Genomic DNA, 18,699 nt, shown 5'->3' on the forward strand with positions numbered 1-18,699 from the left:
TTCAATATCACAGAACTGCATTTCTTTTGCAGGAATGGGTTGATTCTATTTTACTTGTTTACTTCTTTTGTTAACCAAGATGGACAGTTCCATTCCATCGAAAAACACAAATAATTACAAAGAAAGCAGAGGAAAATAAAAATAAATGACTAATAAAGAGGGGAAAACCTGATCAGCGTTGGTAATGGATCTTGTCTTGCAAGTGTTTCCTTGAACTCATTCTTCCTTCTGTTGGCTCAAATTTGCTTCCTCTAACCCAGTGCATCTCTAGCTTTTCTTTTGACTGTTCAGTTGAGTTCAGTAGTCTAGTAATCCTTTGCTTCAAAGATTTTTGGTCCATGTGCAACTGCTATCATTTCTAAGAAAATTGAGTTGCAGGTGAGGTGTGTCTATTATCCAGGCTTGCCAAGTCATCCAGAATACCATCTTGCAAAGAGACAAATGACTGGTTTTGGTGGGGTGGTCAGTTTTGAGGTCTGTATTTTACAATCTATTAAAGATTTCCAAGTCTGTTCTTGTTAGATCCTATATTTTGGATGATGACTGATGGATAATTGTGTTATTAATTAGGTTGATGGGGATCTGCTAACTACTGCAAAATTTGTTGATGCTCTAAAAATTCCTTATATTGCTCCATCGTTTGGAGGTTGTGAGAGCATTGTGGACCAACCAGCAATTATGTCTTACTGGTATGTTGATATTCTCTTTTGAGGAAATGGGTGAACATCACCCTTCATAATTTTTGAATAGAAGTGTTTTTCTCCCATTTCTTACATGTAAGAATAAAGATTTTTTTTTGAAAAAGACGAGTAAAAACAAATTTGTAAGGGCTGCAAGACCAATTAACCCATGAATTATAGTGACATTATCATCAACTGCATTGGACCTTAACTAGCATGTCTAAAGTTTAATCCCAACTAATTGGTATTACCTATAGGGCATAGGCTATAGATATATTTTTGTTGTGCGGTGTCCTATTTTAAATAAGGAAGGAGTTGTATAAAGCAACTTGGATGACATGGTGTTTCATTCTGAAAACAGGGATCTTAAGGAGTCAGAGAGAGCTAAGTATGGGATCATGGACAACTTGGTTCGATTCAGCTTTGGAGTAGAAGACTTTGAAGACTTGAAAGCTGATATTCTTCAGGCTCTGCAGTCCATGTAGGGTGTCTTACCTGCAACCTGATTTCGTTTTCCCTTGGATCGTTTTCTTTCCACTAGCTTTGAACTTCTTTTTCATCTCTAATTAGTGGAGTAGTCACTTCCCCCAGTTGTCAGAATGTACTGAATGGATCATTGAGCAGCTGATGCAATCCAATGTCAGAGTGGGATGTTATTGTTGTTTCCGTTTTATTTTGTTCTTAGAGAATTAACTTCTTTAAATGAGTTAACTCTAGCAGTAGCAAGAAAGAAATACATATTTGGGTACTTGACTAGGTGACTCAAAATCATCGTCGGAATTGGAATTTAAAGCAAAGAAAAGGGGATTGAAGTATAGTCAAGAAATTGTTCTACTTGGAGGAGGAAATGGCTCAACACAATTCTTTATAATTTGGATGGAAGTAAAACAAATTGGATGGATTTCGTGCTTTATTTATTATTTCCTATGTGTAGAAACAGAAATCTCTTGGAAGATTTGATGTATATTTAAAAAGAGTTTTGTAATGGACTATAAAGTCAATTTACCCCATCTGCAATTGTTTTAATTAAACATTCTTCCACTTAAATCCTTTAATGAAAATTTCCAATGTCAAGCAAGCGCTCATATAGAATGACCAATGAATTGAATTTCAACCTGGTTTTTATAGTGTTGTGCACCAAGTTACTATTACAAGTCATTGTAAACAACGGAGGAGCTTTGAATTGAATTTAAAATTGATCAAACCTATTTTAAAGTTATTTTTAGCTTTTGTAAGTGTTTAGCAAGGTTAAAAATAACCTAAATAGGGTTTAAATGACTTAGAACAAGTTAAAAATCAAAAGTAGGTTTTCCTCTACTTTTAATTTTTTTTACTTAAAAGTCATTTAAGTTTGACTTATTATTTTGACTTAAAAGCTAGTATTTTTTTAAGTCAATCCAAACAGATTCTTAGTCTATCAAAATCTTTCTTCTAGGTCCTTTGGCAACGAGTAGACCTGGGCGTCAAGTCAATCTCAATCGAGCTGAGTTGAATCGAGGTGACTCTCTAATATTTAATTTTCTGTAATGCAACGCCATTAAAAAGTTAAATCAATGATAAATTCATTTGAGATGATCTTAACCTCTCATATTCATTTGTATATGTGACTTACATCCACTGCACCATTGAGGAGAGTAATTGACAAAATAGTAATGGAGGGATCCTTTTCCCTAGTTTTGGGGTCGAGTTAGACCCAAATATCATATTTCTACAAGGTACCACAGTCAGGTCAATCTTTATTTGCGCTCTTGGTCCGTACTCCAATTTGGACCTGGGCATAAAGATGGTGTTAGAGTTGGTTAAAGTCTCAAATTGATTGAAAAATATATATGTTAGTAATATATTTATATTGAGTAGGGCAATCCTCCCCTTCCTCATGAACTACCTTTCAAGATTTGAGTTATGCTTAAATAACATATTTTTACATAGACCTTAAATTTTGGATGGACCGCGTTTGGTGAATATAATAGAAAGGGGATAAGGGGTTGCATGCATGGATAAAAATTAAAATGGACGGAGTGGAAAGGAAATAAGCAAAGAGTCACACATGCAGCTAAAAGAACGTTCCTTTTTACTTCTTCCCTACATTTTCTCATTCATTTCTCTCTCTATCTTTGTTAAAAAATCACTCTATCAAAATTCTTTTGATATAAAACAGGGGGGAAATATCCAAAATATAAATAGATTTGTATAAAAAAAAACAGAGAGAAGATTTGGAACTCTGATCTCTCCCTCTCTTTTCTGGTTTTTGTTTCTTCTTTCCCAAAGAGAGGGAGAAACCAAGCCAAGCTTCTTTCATCAATTATTCCTGTTCACTTGTTAAGGTAATTACCATTTATTCCCAAATAGATCGTTTTGAATTCCCTTCATTGAAAAATTATATTATGTTGATAGCTAACAAAAAATATGGCATATGTATATATAAATTGAATCCCCCTTAACTTCTAATGTTATGAGTTAAAGGTGACTCAAAATTTGCTTTAATTCTCAAATGTGGCATTCTAGGATTTTTCTGAATCCCTTTGTTATAATTGCTGGTTCTGCCCCCGAGTGTTGATATAATGGTTTGCATCATAATTCTGTTTTTCTTATCCTACTCCTAACGAATGTATTGAAAATATAATGAAGTAAAAAAAATGTGCTCTCTTTAACAACTTAATATTTTAAATGAGATAGTCACATACTATAACATGGTGTCTTGGGATTGATTCTCAAGTGTCATCCATTTCATCATTCTTGGCCACTAAAAAGCAAGTCCCTGCCCGAGGGGGCACATGTTGAGAATATTTTTTAAGTGAATAAAAGTGTGCTCTCTCGCAGTTTAAGCTTTGAGATGAGAGGGTATGGTAGATTGTTTACCGGTATGTATTCATGTAGTTGCAAGTATTCTGTAACAGTTAAGTGATTATATTAAGTTTTTAGGCGACCACTTTATAAGTTGCCCGCCTCTCTAAGAGAGAAGCATGCTACACCTTTAGTTGATCCCTCTTCCCAGAGAAGAACGAAAATGAACCACTTATGGTAGTCGTGGTTGATTCCAGTATCTTACTCGGTGAAATAAACTCTCTATGGTGTTGCATTTTCTCTGGCTGCCACTCCCCTGTTCCATCATAGTAAAACCATTCGAGAAGAGCAATTGGGCTCATATTATATCTTTTCTTCAATGCTTATAGACGAAGTGCTTTATTTCAGATCAGGTTTCCACAACAATTGCTTCCATCCACCACCTCGGTGAAAAATTTGTATTTTAAAAGATTCACTTAAAGTATTCAAACGTTTATTGCGCTTTATTAGATATTAATTAATCAAGTCAACTGAAGGATAATGTAGTATAGTTTTTGAGGCTTGTTCAATATATCTACTTTTAGTTCTACTGCATTTGTTTTTCCTCTTTTCTTCTCTTTTCTTGTCGGAGGATTAGGGGAGCCTAGAATAATGCGAAAAAAGCTTTAAAAATCTTTATCATCTCTCAATAATGTTTGCATACACCTCCCCCGATTTTTCTTTGTTGAGACATATTTCGTTGCCATAATGTTGCTCTGATCTCCACATTGTTATTTGATTTTGTGTTGACTATGTACTTAACAAATTTGCAATTTTTTTTTTCTATTCTAACATAAAGTTTGTTTCATGATTTTGCTAGTTTGTGTGCATTTCATCCACAATCACTCACGAATTCATTCTTAAGCGAAGGAAATAACAACTTATCTTGTCCCCTCTTTGATCATGCTTCTCTGCTTTGACATTTTAACTTTTGTCTCCATTTTTTTTTGTTCTTTCTGATGTGCAAACACATTTATATTGTTTAAAGGTTTTACCTTAGTGTGATTCAAGTGTGTGCCCTTTGTAAAATTGTGTATTCACTTGATAAATATATTCTACTATTTTAATAAAATTTTCATTACATGTACATAGTTCAAGTCGGAAAACAAAGAGCAATCTAACTTCTCTACTTTTATCATCGACCTTGAAGATATAATTTAATAAGTAATGGTGTATCATCTTTAATAGTTTAAATTTTAGATGAAATGTTCGTACAATTCAACATGGTATCAGAGTTCTTAGTTTTAGTCATTTTCCACAGCTACTAAACATTAAATATGATCTGTTTCTATCCTATATTTATGAGTTTCAATATGTTGTTGAAAAATAGGACATTGCTTAATCAAGACTAATTCAAGTTTACTTACGTTAATACAATTTCGCAGGTCCTATTGGCGTGTGTTATACAATTTTGGAAATTTTATGTAGAGTTAAAGAACTATCCTTCTTTTTCTATGTTCTCTCTTTTGAGACTTGCCCAACATCGTCTTTGTAGGCTGTATAGTTAGTTCAAGATGTTAGTACTCATTTAAGGTAAGTCTTTGTATTTACTTCTAATTAATGTAAAAGTTTGAACTCATTATCCCTCCATTTAATTTGAATTGATTAATATACTCACAAAATTCTATTGGACAGTGGCGGATTCAAGATTTTAGACCAGCAAGTCCAGTGTATCGTTGTATCACTACTCCGTTGTGACTATAGGTATGAAATTTGTATAAATTCGTGTTTTGAAAGCTTGGTACATTTATAGTTCTAGATTAAGATAACATACTAATTAGACTGTAATTTCTATTTATTTGTGAATAATTACCAGGTGTCTTTATTTCTTCTGTTCCACAATTGTAATTGGCATCTGGCATGGGACAGAACAAATTCGCAGCAAAATTTGTAAACTGAGTCAGAAAAATGGGTGCTTGTGTATCGACTCCAGGCCATACGATCAAAGTAAAGAAGAGACATCATCATCGTCGTCGTCATAGAAAATTCCGTGGAAAGAATTTGATCTCTCTTGTAGAAGGAACCAGGAGAAGAAACAGTGATGTAGGACCACAAATTACTGTTAGTGAGTTTGTTAGAAGATCTGAGGTCTCCAATTCCAAATACCATCTTACTCAGTTGCAGTGGCATCATACTCAAACAGATGCAACTGGTATGTCATTATTTTGAACGTTGTCTATTGTATAAAGCCTGCGTCTGATGGAATATACCTGATTAAAAGATATCAAGAATGTAAAAGGATATGTATAGATAAGTGAGATAGACTAAGTGTGTTTGGTAACAAGGAAAATGTTTTCTTGAAAAGAAGTTGGTTTCTTAGTTTCCTAGAGTGATCAACCAAGCACACCCAAAACCTGAGTATACTCCAACAACAACAACAATAATAATTATGCTTCAAATTATATGAATCCTTAATATCAATTTTCATGCTTTGGGCTTGACACATGCCTAGATGAGCATGTCATGGAATATTATGTGTTGTGAGGAATCATCCACTAATTAATTAGCTTGCACTGGTGGTCAACCCTCATCCTTGATGGTATACAACAACAACAGCAAACTCAATGAAAAGAGTCCCACTTGGGGAGGGTAGAGCGTACGCAAACCTTACCACTACCTCGTGGAGGTAGAGAGGTTGTTTCCGAAAGACCCTCAAGTGCATCAATTCCAAATAAGAAAAGCATAACAGTTAATAAGAAAAACAATATAAAGTTCACAGGAGAGAAACAATAACAACAACAAAATAGTGTGATAATCAAAATACAATAAACAACATAGGGCAAGGACTAATCCTACACCAGGTACTAAACCTTTGCAAGACAACACTCTACCCCTACAATTCTTCTACCCTAATACACGACCTTCACTCATTTCTATCTAAAGTCATGTCCTCGGTAATATGAAGATGCGCCATGTCCTATCTAATCACATCTCTTTAATACTTTTTCAGCCTACCCGAGGCATACCCCCTACAACCAGCCTATTGCACTTCCTCACTGGGGTGTTGACACACCTCCTCTACACATGCTCAAACCATCTTAATCTCGCTTCCCTCATCTTTCCCACCATAGATGTCACTTCCTCATTCTCTCGAATAACCTCATTCCTAATCTTGTAACTCCGAGTATATCCACACATCCGGATATCCTCATCTCCGCAACATGTATCTTTTGAACTTGAGATTTCTTGACTGTCCAACACTCTGCCCCATACACCAAGGATGGTCAATCAACCGATATGTAGAACTTAAATTTAAGTTTAGGTGGTACTTCTTATCACACAAGACTCCAGAGGCAAGCCTCCATTTCAACCATGTCACCCCAAAGCGATGTGTGACATCATCATCGATGTCCCCACTACCTTTTTTTTTCCAAAACAAATTGGGGGTAGGGGAAGGGGAAATGAGGAGGGGATTCCAATGTAGGGAATTGAACCCTCACCAACAAGGTGGAAGTTCAGGTAGCCAAGTGTCATGACCCGAGAGCACCCCCTTGTCATAACACGACGTACTTGACCCCGAAGGGGTCGCATACAAGCCCTTAGCACATTCTTAACATAAGATAATAGAGAATACGGGAAAATTTAAAACTTTTACAATCAATGTCTTATTTCATAAAATCAAGCGGAAGTCTTTACTAGAACCTTTGTCTTAAACCATCTATTTAACTCTTGAATAAAAGTCTTTGGGACGCAGCCCATACAAAGTCTAAAAACATAATGAAATGACATAAAGGAACATAATGGGTTTGTCCTCGAAACTATGAGGACTCACCAATTCGTCAACTCTTCTAGATCCTTGAAACCTAGCCTCCAAAGCAACTAAAATCTCCAAACTCTACATTGGATTAGCATGTAGGCAATATGCGTTAATACAAAATGTACCAAGTATGAAAGCTAGCACAACATCATAAGAGCATCTCAAATGGTTAGTCAATATAAGACATAAACATAAGAGATAATAACATAGTCATAACATAATCATCATAGTCATAGCATGGTCTCCAACATAAGCTTCATATTAACATAAGTCAACATAAGACATAGTTAATGAGCATAGGAGATAAGCCATAATTATATCAACATAATTGACTCTTAGTCATCATTACCATAATAGCACCATTCTCAAGTAACCTCAAAAGTATACAAGTGCAAAGCAAGAATAGCATCCCATAATACCACGCAAGCCAAGTATCCCTTTTTAGTCATCTTAATCATAGTCTATGTACATGGTTAAGTCATAAGTCTTTCTACCATAAGGGCACTATACTTCTAAGGAACCTCACGACACATTTGTGCAATGCATGTAAGGCATCCCATACTACCATTCACACTAAGCATAGCCTTGAAATCACCTTGGTCATATTCACCCTCCTTTTGGTCTTACTATAAGCTTACTTCATATAGACAAAGGAACTACCACCTTAGTCAATCATATCTTAGAAGGCAACTATGGAAACAACCCAAGCTAAGTCATACTATGTGTGGGAACCCTTCATATCTAGCCTTAAGACATACTTGTGCAATGTACGGATAGCATCCCATACTACTACCCACACTAAGTACTCATTTAGACTATCATGAAGGTTCACTAGTTGGGGGCTAATCCCTCTATTCTATTTACCTCTATTCAAGGCTACTAAGGAATAACCCCCTAATAGGCTAGACCATGCTATCATCTTACTAACATAACTAGGTTAGGCTAAGTTAACTACCTTGGAATACACACTAACATGCAAGTCCAAGCTACTCTAGGAAAGGTACAAGTGTCCTATCCTAGCTACCATGAAATTTTCCTAAATCAACTAAGTCATGTTACCCTTACAAGTGTACTAGATGAAAAATGCAAGCTATCCATAGGGGAGTGTGATTCTCAACCCTAAGCTACCATGACTAATCCTAACTCAAGATATCCTTGAAATGCATCTTACAATGCAAGTCAAGCTACCCTTAGGAGAGTCTAAGTCCTCTATCCCAAAGCTACCATGAAATGGTCTTGGCAAAACCAAGTCAAGCTACCATGAATGCATTCTAACAATGCTAGTTCAAGCTACCCATAGGAGAGTATAAATCCTCAATCCTAGGCTACCATGACTACTACTAACTCATGCTACCATGACATGCATCCTACAATGCTAAGTCAAGCTATCCTTTAGGAGAGAATAGATCCTCATCCTTAGCTATCAACCTTGGTCTTATCCTACTGAGCCAAGCTATACATGAAGGGATCATATATCACAACTTCAATTTATTCTAGTCTAACATACTTTGATTCATTTTAGGTTAGTAGGTCAACCTAGAATCCTTCTATGTGAGAGAACTTGAATCTCCTAGCATATTCATGTCGAAGTGTATAAGAGAAAGAGAATTACACCACATGATCACATCATATTGAATTTACCCCCAAAGCCCTAACAATGATGGCTACAAGCCCTACTTTCAAGCTTAACTTCATTCTATCATGATCCATGTCTAAATTACAAGCTATTCAATCACATTGTTCATTAGAAGGTGATTCTAGTCATACTTGATCATAAAGGTTCAATTCCAACTTTACAAGTCAAGATCATTCCTATTCAATTAAGTCTAGTTCAATTCATGATTAGATGATCCTAACTATGATCAATTAGTATTCAAGACGTAGAAATAGGAAGATCACTTTAGAACCTTCAATTTTGCCTCTAATGACATTAACCCACAATAATCACATTCATCAATTTAGATTAGGGTTCACCATAGAAACCACATGAAATCATCATTTTATCATTAAACAAAGCTAAATAAATCATAATTGGGTGATATCCACTAGATTGAAATCACACCCAAACCCTACCCACAATGTAAGAACAACCCTAGCTAGAATGGGATTTTTGATCCACAATTGGTGGATTTCTATGGGGGCTCTATGGGTGGAAGAACACATAAATGAATAATATTCACATACCTTCAATCAAAGCCCCAAACAAAGCTTGAATCAATGGTGAAAATCTCCCTAAGCTGCTGCCCCAACTTCCTTTCTTCTTCTTCTTCTAGAGAGAGGATTTCTTGGGGAGTAATTTGGGGGTCTTTAGATGAATGAGTTAATGACTTAGGGGTATATTAACTATTTATAGGTGGTTATTTGACTACTAAACCAACCCCTTAAGCCCTTAATTAAATAACTAACTTAACTCCAAACACCTAACTTAAAACTAAAATGTCAAAACCTGGCAGCATCTACGAATCCCCATCCACAGACCATGGATGGGTCTAAGGGCCATGGTTTCGTCTCGTGATTTGGGTCAGAGACTCATATTTTGCAGGCCAACTCAGGCCTGACCTACGCCCATGACCTACGGGGCGTAGGTTGATCTAAGGGGCGTGAATTGGGGTCGTAGATCAAGTTGTTTTGACAGCTTTTTGGACAGTGTTGGGGTCCTCCTCATGGACCCCTTGGGTGGTCCTTGGGGAGTCGTACCCGGACGTTCAACCCCTAAACATGTCATTCTAAGTAGGGGAGCCATTTATCTTAGATTCTAACCCTCATACGACACTCCAAAACTCCACTACAAGACTCTACAGCAAACTAGTTCAACTCACTAGTTTCCGAGATGTTACACCAAGCAACTGAGCTACTAAGATTCCCTGTCCCCACTACCTTGGATGACGGACCCAAGATATTTGAAACTCTCTCTTGGGAATAGTCTGTGTGCCAAGCCTCACTTCGTCACCGGCTTCATCTATCGCAACATTGAATTTGCATTCCAAATATTTTGTCTTGGTCCTGCTCAAAAATGATATTGTCCATGTGATTCTAAAAATAAACCTATATGAAGAATACTTCAGATTCTATTTTGTTGAGAGAAGAATGTCAAAAGAGTATATTCTGCTGTCATCTTTACTCTTATGATGCAAATTATGTTAATATTGACTGTTTTATTCCAAAAAAAAAAGAATGAATAATTGAAAGAAATGTAGCTTTAAAAGTTTGAAAGTGAATAGAAAATTTACATGCTTGCAGTTCTTAGCCAAGAAGAAGCTTGGTTTGATACATGCAGCAATGTTGACTCTGACTCAGATGATGACTTCAGTAGCGTCTATGGAGGTAATGAACGTCTTTTTTTCTATTGTTTTTACCGACATTTGACATCAATATTCTATTAGATAATTAGCTGCTAGAGTGATCCCTTCCAACATAATAGGCACCACGTCCAAATTTCTCTTTGCTTATTTATACTCTTTAACTTTTGTAGATCTATTCCCAAGAACTGGACAAGTGCTTCAATATGAAACTTCATCATGCTTTATGGATAACAACCTTAAGTACAAGGAGTACCACGAAAGATATCTCAAGATGGATGGCAGTAGATTAGATAAGTTTTTGCTCAAATATGGAGTTAATAGTCCGAAAGGACTTGCACTTATAGGTGGTCAGGGCTATGAAGCTCTGTCCCTTGGGAAGCACGAAGTCCTTGGTGCCCAAAGGAAGAGATATTTGGATCGTGCATATGGAAGTTTTAATAGTGTTAAGGAGGATAAACTTGGTATGCTGGAAAAAACTCAAGAGAATGTGCTTAAGACTGTCCTACCGAAGTTGGTTACTTCCTTGAGTTTCAATGAACAGATCATTAGTGCATCGAAATCAGGCCAAGTTTCTGAAGTAAAGCAATCAACAATAAGGCTTTCTCTAAAGAGAACATCTATGGATGCCAAAGAAGAGGATAAATATTGTAAGTACCTCGCCACTTACCATTTCGATTTTATTCTTTCATCTTAAATTAAGCTATATGCAAAAATCATTCTATGCATTTTTTTTTCATGACATCCCTGTGTTCTCCTTATTCTTTATGAATCTAATTGGTAATCTTATTCTTATTGTGATCATGATATGATGATGACTTTGTAATTAATTTTCGTGTTGTTACAAAATATGGTATCCAAATCACAAGAGTAAATCTAGAATATTTCCTTTTATTAATTTTGATATAATCCCTTCTATAGAATCCTTGTAATTGTATAGGTACCTTAATTATTCATGAGTAGAGATATTACTTCTTCCATTCGATTACATGGTATCAGGTCAGTTTCTTCCCTGTTTGGGCTCCATGCTATATTGTTCACACTCTACTTGGGCATAGGCGTGAAGGGGATTTAGAGTGGGTTGGAATCTCACATTGGTTTGGGAATGGACTGATCATCTGCTTATATGAACTTAGGCAATCCTCCCTTCATGAGCTGACTTTTGGGGTTAAGTAAGACTTAAGTATATGTTTATAATCATTCTAGAATGTAAAAATATAGGAGAACAAACCTATTGTTGAGAACGTCATATCTTTTAGTCGTAATCTCACCTAAGAACACAATAACTAAGTTTTTGAAACATGTCTTTGTAGAATTGAGAATCGTGAACCAATTAGGTTTAAATCCTGGATCCATCTCTGCTTGTAGGTGCATCAAAAAAGTATCTTTATCGTCCCAGGGCCGGGCTGCAAATTCCTTGTTGCACAGAAGAAAAGTTAACTGCAAGAAGTTGGTCAAAGATTGATCCCTCAAATTTTAAGCTACGTAGCGATAGTTATTTCAGGTACACTCCTCAGTGGAATCCTTTTAAGTGTACCGATATATCTTGTAAATGATAATTTATTACCCATACATTTCCTTGATTAATCTTGTAGTGACAAGAGAAAATCTCCTGCTCCAAGTGTGTCTCCTTATATTCCTATTGGGGTTGATTTATTTGTGTGTCCTAAGAAGATAAATCACATTGCACAACACCTTGTGCTTCCCTCTGTAAAAGGAGATGGAAAATTTCCTCCATTACTAATTGTCAATATTCAGTTGCCTACTTATTCAGCACCAATGTTCGTTGGTGATGGTGATGGAGAAGGCTTGAGCCTTGTCATATACTTCAAAATTTCTGAAAGTTTTGACAAAGATGTTTCTCCCCAGTTTCAGGACAACATCAAGGTACTTTCATGTCTAAACAAATTTCCTGGTGTCTTACTTGAGAGATATGATAATGAATATATGCCAAACTTGTAAGATACACTTCAGTCTTTGGTTGGAACAATTTTATAGTTCACAGAACACGCCTTCTCCATTTTCACCGGCGAGTAGGTAGTACAACGTTGGTTAGAGTATTTTGCTTCCATGGTTTCTCTTTTTTTTTTTCTAGAAATATGGTATTTCTCAATGTCATTATTGGGAAGAAACGGCAAAAATGTCTAATTCTTGCTTAAACTAATTAGAAACAAGCTTGTCTTACATTTTATTAGATCTCTTAAGTTGTTCGTATTACATGATATAGATTTTTTTATGAACAAGAGGTGAATCGAGAATTCAAATTTGATGCATCAACCTTTAGGCTCTTAGTACATTATGGGGTTCAACATTTAACATTTTTGTTGAAATATCAGTGATTTTGCTCTTACATATCTACATTTCTTGTAGAAATGCTGATTCGGTTTAACCTAGTGATTATAATCCTTCATCCGCCTCTTTCTATGAAAGTGGTAGTAGGGGATTGGAGAACTTTCCACATGATTTGCTTTGATATTAATTTTCGTTTCTATATTCGTACGACAGAGATTAGTTGAGGATGATATGGAAAAGGTTAAAGGATTTGCAAGAGAATCATATGTTCCTTTTAGAGAGAGGTTGAAGATTATGGTTGGAATGGTTAATCCAGATGAGATTGTTTCAAATGCTACTGAAAGTAAGCTTTTGAATGCTTACAATGAGAAGCCAGTGCTTTCGCGCCCTCAACACAGCTTTTATCAGGTGGATACTCTATCCTTTTGAGTTTTGATTTAAAGTTTTAAGTTCTATGCACTAATGTATGTTGTGATCAATGATATTTACACTATCAGGTTGATCTTGACATGGTATAATAAGTTAGATTGAATTGATAGTCTAAAAAGACTTTACAATATCAGTGCATATAACTTAAATCCTTTTATTTATCTCAACTTTAGCATTATTTTGATGTTATCGAACATGAACATCAAGTCTATCTTTCTTTTTTTCTGTTTATTGCAGGGACCAAATTACTTCGAGGTTGATCTTGACATTCATCGCTTCAGCTACATTGCAAGAAAGGGACTAAATTCTTTTAGGGAGCGTTTAGGATTCGGGATAATGGATCTTGGTCTAACAATTCAGGTTTCCCTTTATTTTACTTGTTATATATCAGCAAGAATTGAATATATAAGGATTGAGGAAGTTAGCTTTGATTTAGGCTTGACAAGATGATATATTTATTGATTGCATCAACAGTACAACTTTTTTTTTTAACATTATTAGTGTAGATTACTTAATACTTGTCACATTATGATTCAATAATTTAAGTTTTATCAATCAGTGCATGAAACTTAAATTCATGGATAAATAATGCAGGCGCAAAAGTCAGAGGAATTACCGGAGAAAGTGCTTGGATGTGTGAGATTGAACAAGATTAACTTTGTTGATAATGACCAAATACCAACACTTTTGTGTGCTGAAGATTCATTTTCAGATTGATATTACTACTGTCACCTCACCTGCATTTGGAGTGGATGAATCTTCAAATAGTCCCCCTTGTAATTAAGCAATTCCAGTTTTCTATAAAACATATTTTATAAGAGCCCACAAATGTTTTTTGTTCTTACAGATGACAGACTAGTATTATTTTAATATGACAATTTGGTAACATCCAAAAAGTTTTGCTGATGAAAATCAATACATAACTATTTTTGAGAGCCTGTTAGTTTGTATATTCATTTTTCGTGAGCACATTGTGATGGGTAAAACTTGTCTGTTACATGTGGCATGAAGAACAACATGTGTAGATTGATAGGACAAGGAAAATCGGATCCTTGTGGAATACACCCGAGAGAGAGAGGGAATAAATGCGGTAGAGAAATGAAAGGAATTGTACCCTAGTGATGTGGATAAAAGGACAAACGAGATAAAATATAAAAAGGGCCAGGTGAGTGGAAGAGCCTGTACACATTTTTAATAGCATCACCACACGACCCTCTATAATTGGTTTTAGTACTTTAGGGTTCAAGAGGAGCTTTTTTATTGGCTAAAGCCTCTGATGATATGACAATATTCGGAACATGTTTGATGATGACAAAGTGAACCAGGTTCACCAACTTGAAGGAAGGAAATGAGAAACCGCGTGAATAGGAAAACCTTCTTAAAGGAAGAAAAAACCTAATAAGGAAAGAATGTGACGTGTGGAAAACTGCTTTCCTTGTAGGACTCAACTAGGGTTTCATACACTCCTATTAAAGGATAATTGAGACATGAGAAAACTAAATTTTGCTATCATAAAACGAGGTTGTTTTTCAGCAAGAGCAAGTGACAACGCAAAAGAGAAAAAAACCAGAAGAAAGAAGAATGAGAGTTAGGTTTTCTTTCTAAAGCTAAGTTTGTGTTAGTTCAACTTAAAACCATTGTTTAATGATAATTGTACTAAATGTGAAAGTGAACTTGTGAGATTTTGTAATAAGAAATGAGTTTGATTTCTTGGAGAGTAGAGACAACAATTATAGTTACGGGTGTCAAAAAGAGCCCAACTATAGGTAACCCGCCGAACCCGCCCATGATTTTAAGGGTTGTGCTCAAGATAATTTAAATTGGGTTCAATCTCAACTCATTCAAGCCTTTACCCATTTTAAGAGAATTTTCAATTGAGCCCAATTTATTCTCCAATTTTAACCCATTTTAAGATTCTTTATTTGCATTGATGTAATGAATGTTCCTATATTGAAGGTATGAATTACTATCTATTTTATATTTTTAGGATTTATCTATCCATTTGTAACTTTTTTTTTAAAATTTTCTTAAGTTAAAGTTCAAAGTGTGGTTATAAAACTTAAATAACAATATATTAAAATTATTGAGATTAAGCGAGTCTAGACGCAACCCAGTTTTAAGCCCATCTGAGCCGAAAGTAAACTTGAGCGGGTCAAGATCCAACCCTATTTCTATTTCAACCGTAGCCAGAAAAATAAATTGTTTTTTTTTTGTTTTTTCTGGAAAGTATTTTCTTATATTCAATTTTGTATTGGACAAGAAAGGAATTCCTTTTGTGTATGCGCGCCTCAAAAAAGTATAGTACTCGATTCCATTACATGCATCGGGGGGAAGTACCGCTTGTGGAACCTCAATTTCCATGGGCTTATTAGCTAAATGGCAATTGGCACATACAATACGCCCAGTCGCTTCTCGTGGATTTTCATAACCCTGCTGTGCAAAAATGGGATATGCACTTGAAATGGACGTCCGAGTTAAGATATATATCATGAGCGATACGGAAATAGATCGAGTAATCTGTTTCTTTAGCCAAGAAAAAGCATTTTTAGTTTGCATGGTCCAATCATTGATTGCGAAAATTTCTACAATAAATTGGGTAGGTCGCTAGTATAGTTCCCTAGCCACGATTTTGCTATTTGCTGGAATAATCTAGGATGAATCTTCCCAATGGTTAGAAATAGGAAGAGTAAATATGATTTTCAATACTTTGCTTATGTACAACTACAAAGTACCAAGCATTCTAATTGGATTAGATTAATATCAATGGATCCTTTATCATTCAGTTATTGAATCATAAATCAATAAAATTGACGGAGATAGACTAGTTAAATAACGGAAAAGCCAATATTTAAAACATGTATCAAAAATTACTGGAAGGATGCAAACAAGAATAGTTATAGTTTGCTCATTNCCCCCCCCCCCCCCCCCCATTTCATACCTCTTAGAGTTAATAGTTAGAGTTGAGGTACTAGAGTTAGTCCCTTTTATTATTGAGTTGTAATATAAAGTTGCTCTTTGAAGTTGGTGGAGGTTGCTGAAATCCTACAAGTTGTAGGTCGTGTGTTTTCTTCCTTTGAGAAAGGAGGTTTTCCATGATAAATTTGTGTTTCGTTTCTGTTGCATTATTGTCTCTGCTAATACAACAAGAACATGGTTCTTGTTCTGGTTAAGGTTTCTTCAATTGGTATTTGAGTAGATCTTTTCACTTAAAGAGTTTCATACCTTGAAAAGGATCAATGACTGCACCACCTACTGCACAGGAAGGAGAGCCACAAACAAGACCCCTACTATTCAATGGAAAGTATTATAGATGGTGAAAGAACAATATGATGGATCATTTTATAGGAGAAAAATTAGATCTCTGGGCATTTATTCTAGATTGTCCTACCATCCCTATGAAGAATGGAACTGATGGAACAACTCAGGTGCCAAACGGTAGAAAGGAACATAATGTTGCTGCCAAACTTGCAATTCAGAATAATGCAAAAGCAAAAAAGATCTTGATATACGAAATAGATTCGGATGAGTATATTAGAATTTTAGCATATCCAGATCAAAAGGTTATATCAGAAACACTAAAATGGCTCATGAGGAAAAAAATTAGGTCAAGAAATCCAAAATTAATAATCTAAATTGTAGTATAAGCTATTTAAAAAGATGGAAGGTGAAACAATTCAGGATATGCACACCAGGTTCATGGCTATCATTAATGAAATCTTAGGAAAAGTGATTCCTATTACAAAAATAGTCATAAAACTTATGTGTTCTTCCTGAATTATGGAAAAGCAAAGAGGTAACAATTTCAAAATCATGTGACCTGGTAACTATGATGATGAATGAGCTCATTGGAAATCTCATGACCTAAGAATTGAAAAAGAATCAAGAAAGAAAAGAACATAATCCTTAAGACAATTGAAAAGGATGACTTCGAGGATGATAGTATTTCTTTAATGACCTAAAGGTTCTCAAGAATTGTTACACCTCAAAAATTGGAAAAGGAGGAAAAGGAATATTTGGTCTACAATCTGTGTCTCCGGGTCTCATCTACGAACCATAGAAGCTTTTATGGGCCGTAGATGGCAACCGTAGGAAGATGGAAAATAGTTTTTCAAAAATAACTCCAGTACTTTTTACAGTTCAGTAAGACGACTAGTCAGTCTTTGTACGAGCCTAGATAGGTCTCATAGGTAGGCCCCAGACTTTGTGAAATTTTAAGGAGTCAAGTTGGTTTCTACGGACTGTAGGAAGACCTATAGGCGGTAAATAGAGTTCTTCAAAAGTTGGTCCAAAATTAAGGTTTCTGAACTTTTCTACGGTTGACCAGTACAATCCGTAGGAGTTCTACATGACCATAGGTCCAAACCATAGAAAGGCTTCGACAGTTATTTTAAGGGGATTTTGAGTCCCTCATTGTTTTAAATCAAAACTATGTCGTTTTGTCTTCTACCCTAAGCCCTATATAAAGCTTTAAGGTCATAAAACTACCCACTTCAACCCCATTCTCTTAATTTCCCAAAACCAAACAAAATACACTCCCTAAATTCCTCTCAACCTAAGGAAGAAGAAGAATCTAGGATTCAAATTCAAGTGTCTAATTCATCATTGTTTGTGGGCTTTTAGTAGACAGGTATGTGGGTACTCATCGATGGAATCCATTCTTCCATGAGGTCCCCCAAGCTTTCCAATTTTCCAATTCAATTTCAATTGATCAAGTTAGGATTTCAATTACATATTTATGGGTTTCACTCAATTATGATTTATTATTGTTAATTAAGTCTTCTAATGCATGATTTGATGTTAATACATGATATTGAGTTGAAATTATATTAACCCATGCCTAATTTATTATTTTCTACTATGAACCTATGAACTATGAATTTATGAAGATATGCATGTTTTTATGAAGTTATGAAAAATTATTTTGGGATGTTTTGGAAGGAAAGTATCAATGTTATTGTGAAAGTTATTTCTCACATATTAATTCACATTGATGAAAGCTTTTCTCATCCATGTTAAATTGTGTTTAAGGAGCTATTTTATGTTTTCATCTAAAAGTGTGGATTGGTATTGATCATTTCCTTTCTTATGTTATATTGATATTTGATTTTTTTCTATTCCGTTGAGATTTAGACTTGGCACCTCAAGGGCTTTGAGGTGGAGATTCAATCGGGGTAGTCTCTAGTAGTAACCTATAGTCCCTAACTAGGTGCCCCCTAAGGATTATCTTAAATGACCTAGCTAGTGGATCCACTTTAGCAAAAGAGGATATGTACGGATTCTACCTTGGCAAGTAGATTCCCCTTTTTAAAGTATGATGGACAGATCTGATTCCATGATATAGCTCTTATGGTCTTATTATTGGTTAACGATAATATCCCACAAAATGACAATGTTTCTTCCAAGATTTTCTTATGTCCTT

The 18,699-nt window shown here is 35.3% G+C and overlaps 3 protein-coding genes across 5 annotated transcripts in view; 2 read left to right on the forward strand and 1 right to left on the reverse strand.

Moving 5' to 3' along the window:
- The window catches only part of LOC125860583 (cystathionine gamma-synthase 1, chloroplastic-like), a 642,491-nt gene extending 641,144 nt beyond the window's left edge, over nt 1–1,347 (forward strand). For both annotated transcript variants that reach the window (XM_049540583.1, XM_049540582.1), the window contains 3 exons: nt 379–474; nt 571–689; nt 1,042–1,347. In XM_049540583.1, the coding sequence (XP_049396540.1) occupies nt 379–474; nt 571–689; nt 1,042–1,165 (339 nt within the window). In that variant the 3' untranslated portion in view covers nt 1,166–1,347. The remainder of the gene's footprint in view (nt 1–378; nt 475–570; nt 690–1,041) is intronic.
- The window catches only part of LOC125860598 (uncharacterized), a 1,020,336-nt gene that overhangs the window by 997,122 nt on the left and 4,515 nt on the right, over nt 1–18,699 (reverse strand). The window lies entirely within an intron of this gene.
- On the forward strand, nt 2,714–14,014 carry LOC125860582 (uncharacterized). 2 transcript variants are annotated; one of them, XM_049540580.1, is made up of 11 exons: nt 2,714–3,004; nt 4,889–5,036; nt 5,152–5,207; nt 5,320–5,655; nt 10,501–10,584; nt 10,733–11,209; nt 11,928–12,063; nt 12,155–12,446; nt 13,065–13,259; nt 13,518–13,640; nt 13,875–14,014. In XM_049540580.1, the coding sequence occupies exons 4-11, from the start codon at nt 5,412–5,414 to the stop codon at nt 13,995–13,997; spliced, it is 1,674 nt and encodes a 557-aa protein (XP_049396537.1). In that variant the 5' UTR covers nt 2,714–3,004; nt 4,889–5,036; nt 5,152–5,207; nt 5,320–5,411; the 3' UTR covers nt 13,998–14,014. The 2 variants fall into 2 exon arrangements, with proteins under 2 accessions (XP_049396537.1, XP_049396538.1); XM_049540581.1 differs by lacking the exon at nt 2,714–3,004 and having other exon boundaries at nt 4,984–5,036; nt 5,139–5,207.

This window comes from Solanum stenotomum, chromosome 3, assembly GCF_019186545.1.
Source record: "Solanum stenotomum isolate F172 chromosome 3, ASM1918654v1, whole genome shotgun sequence".
Lineage (NCBI taxonomy): Eukaryota > Viridiplantae > Streptophyta > Magnoliopsida > Solanales > Solanaceae > Solanum > Solanum stenotomum.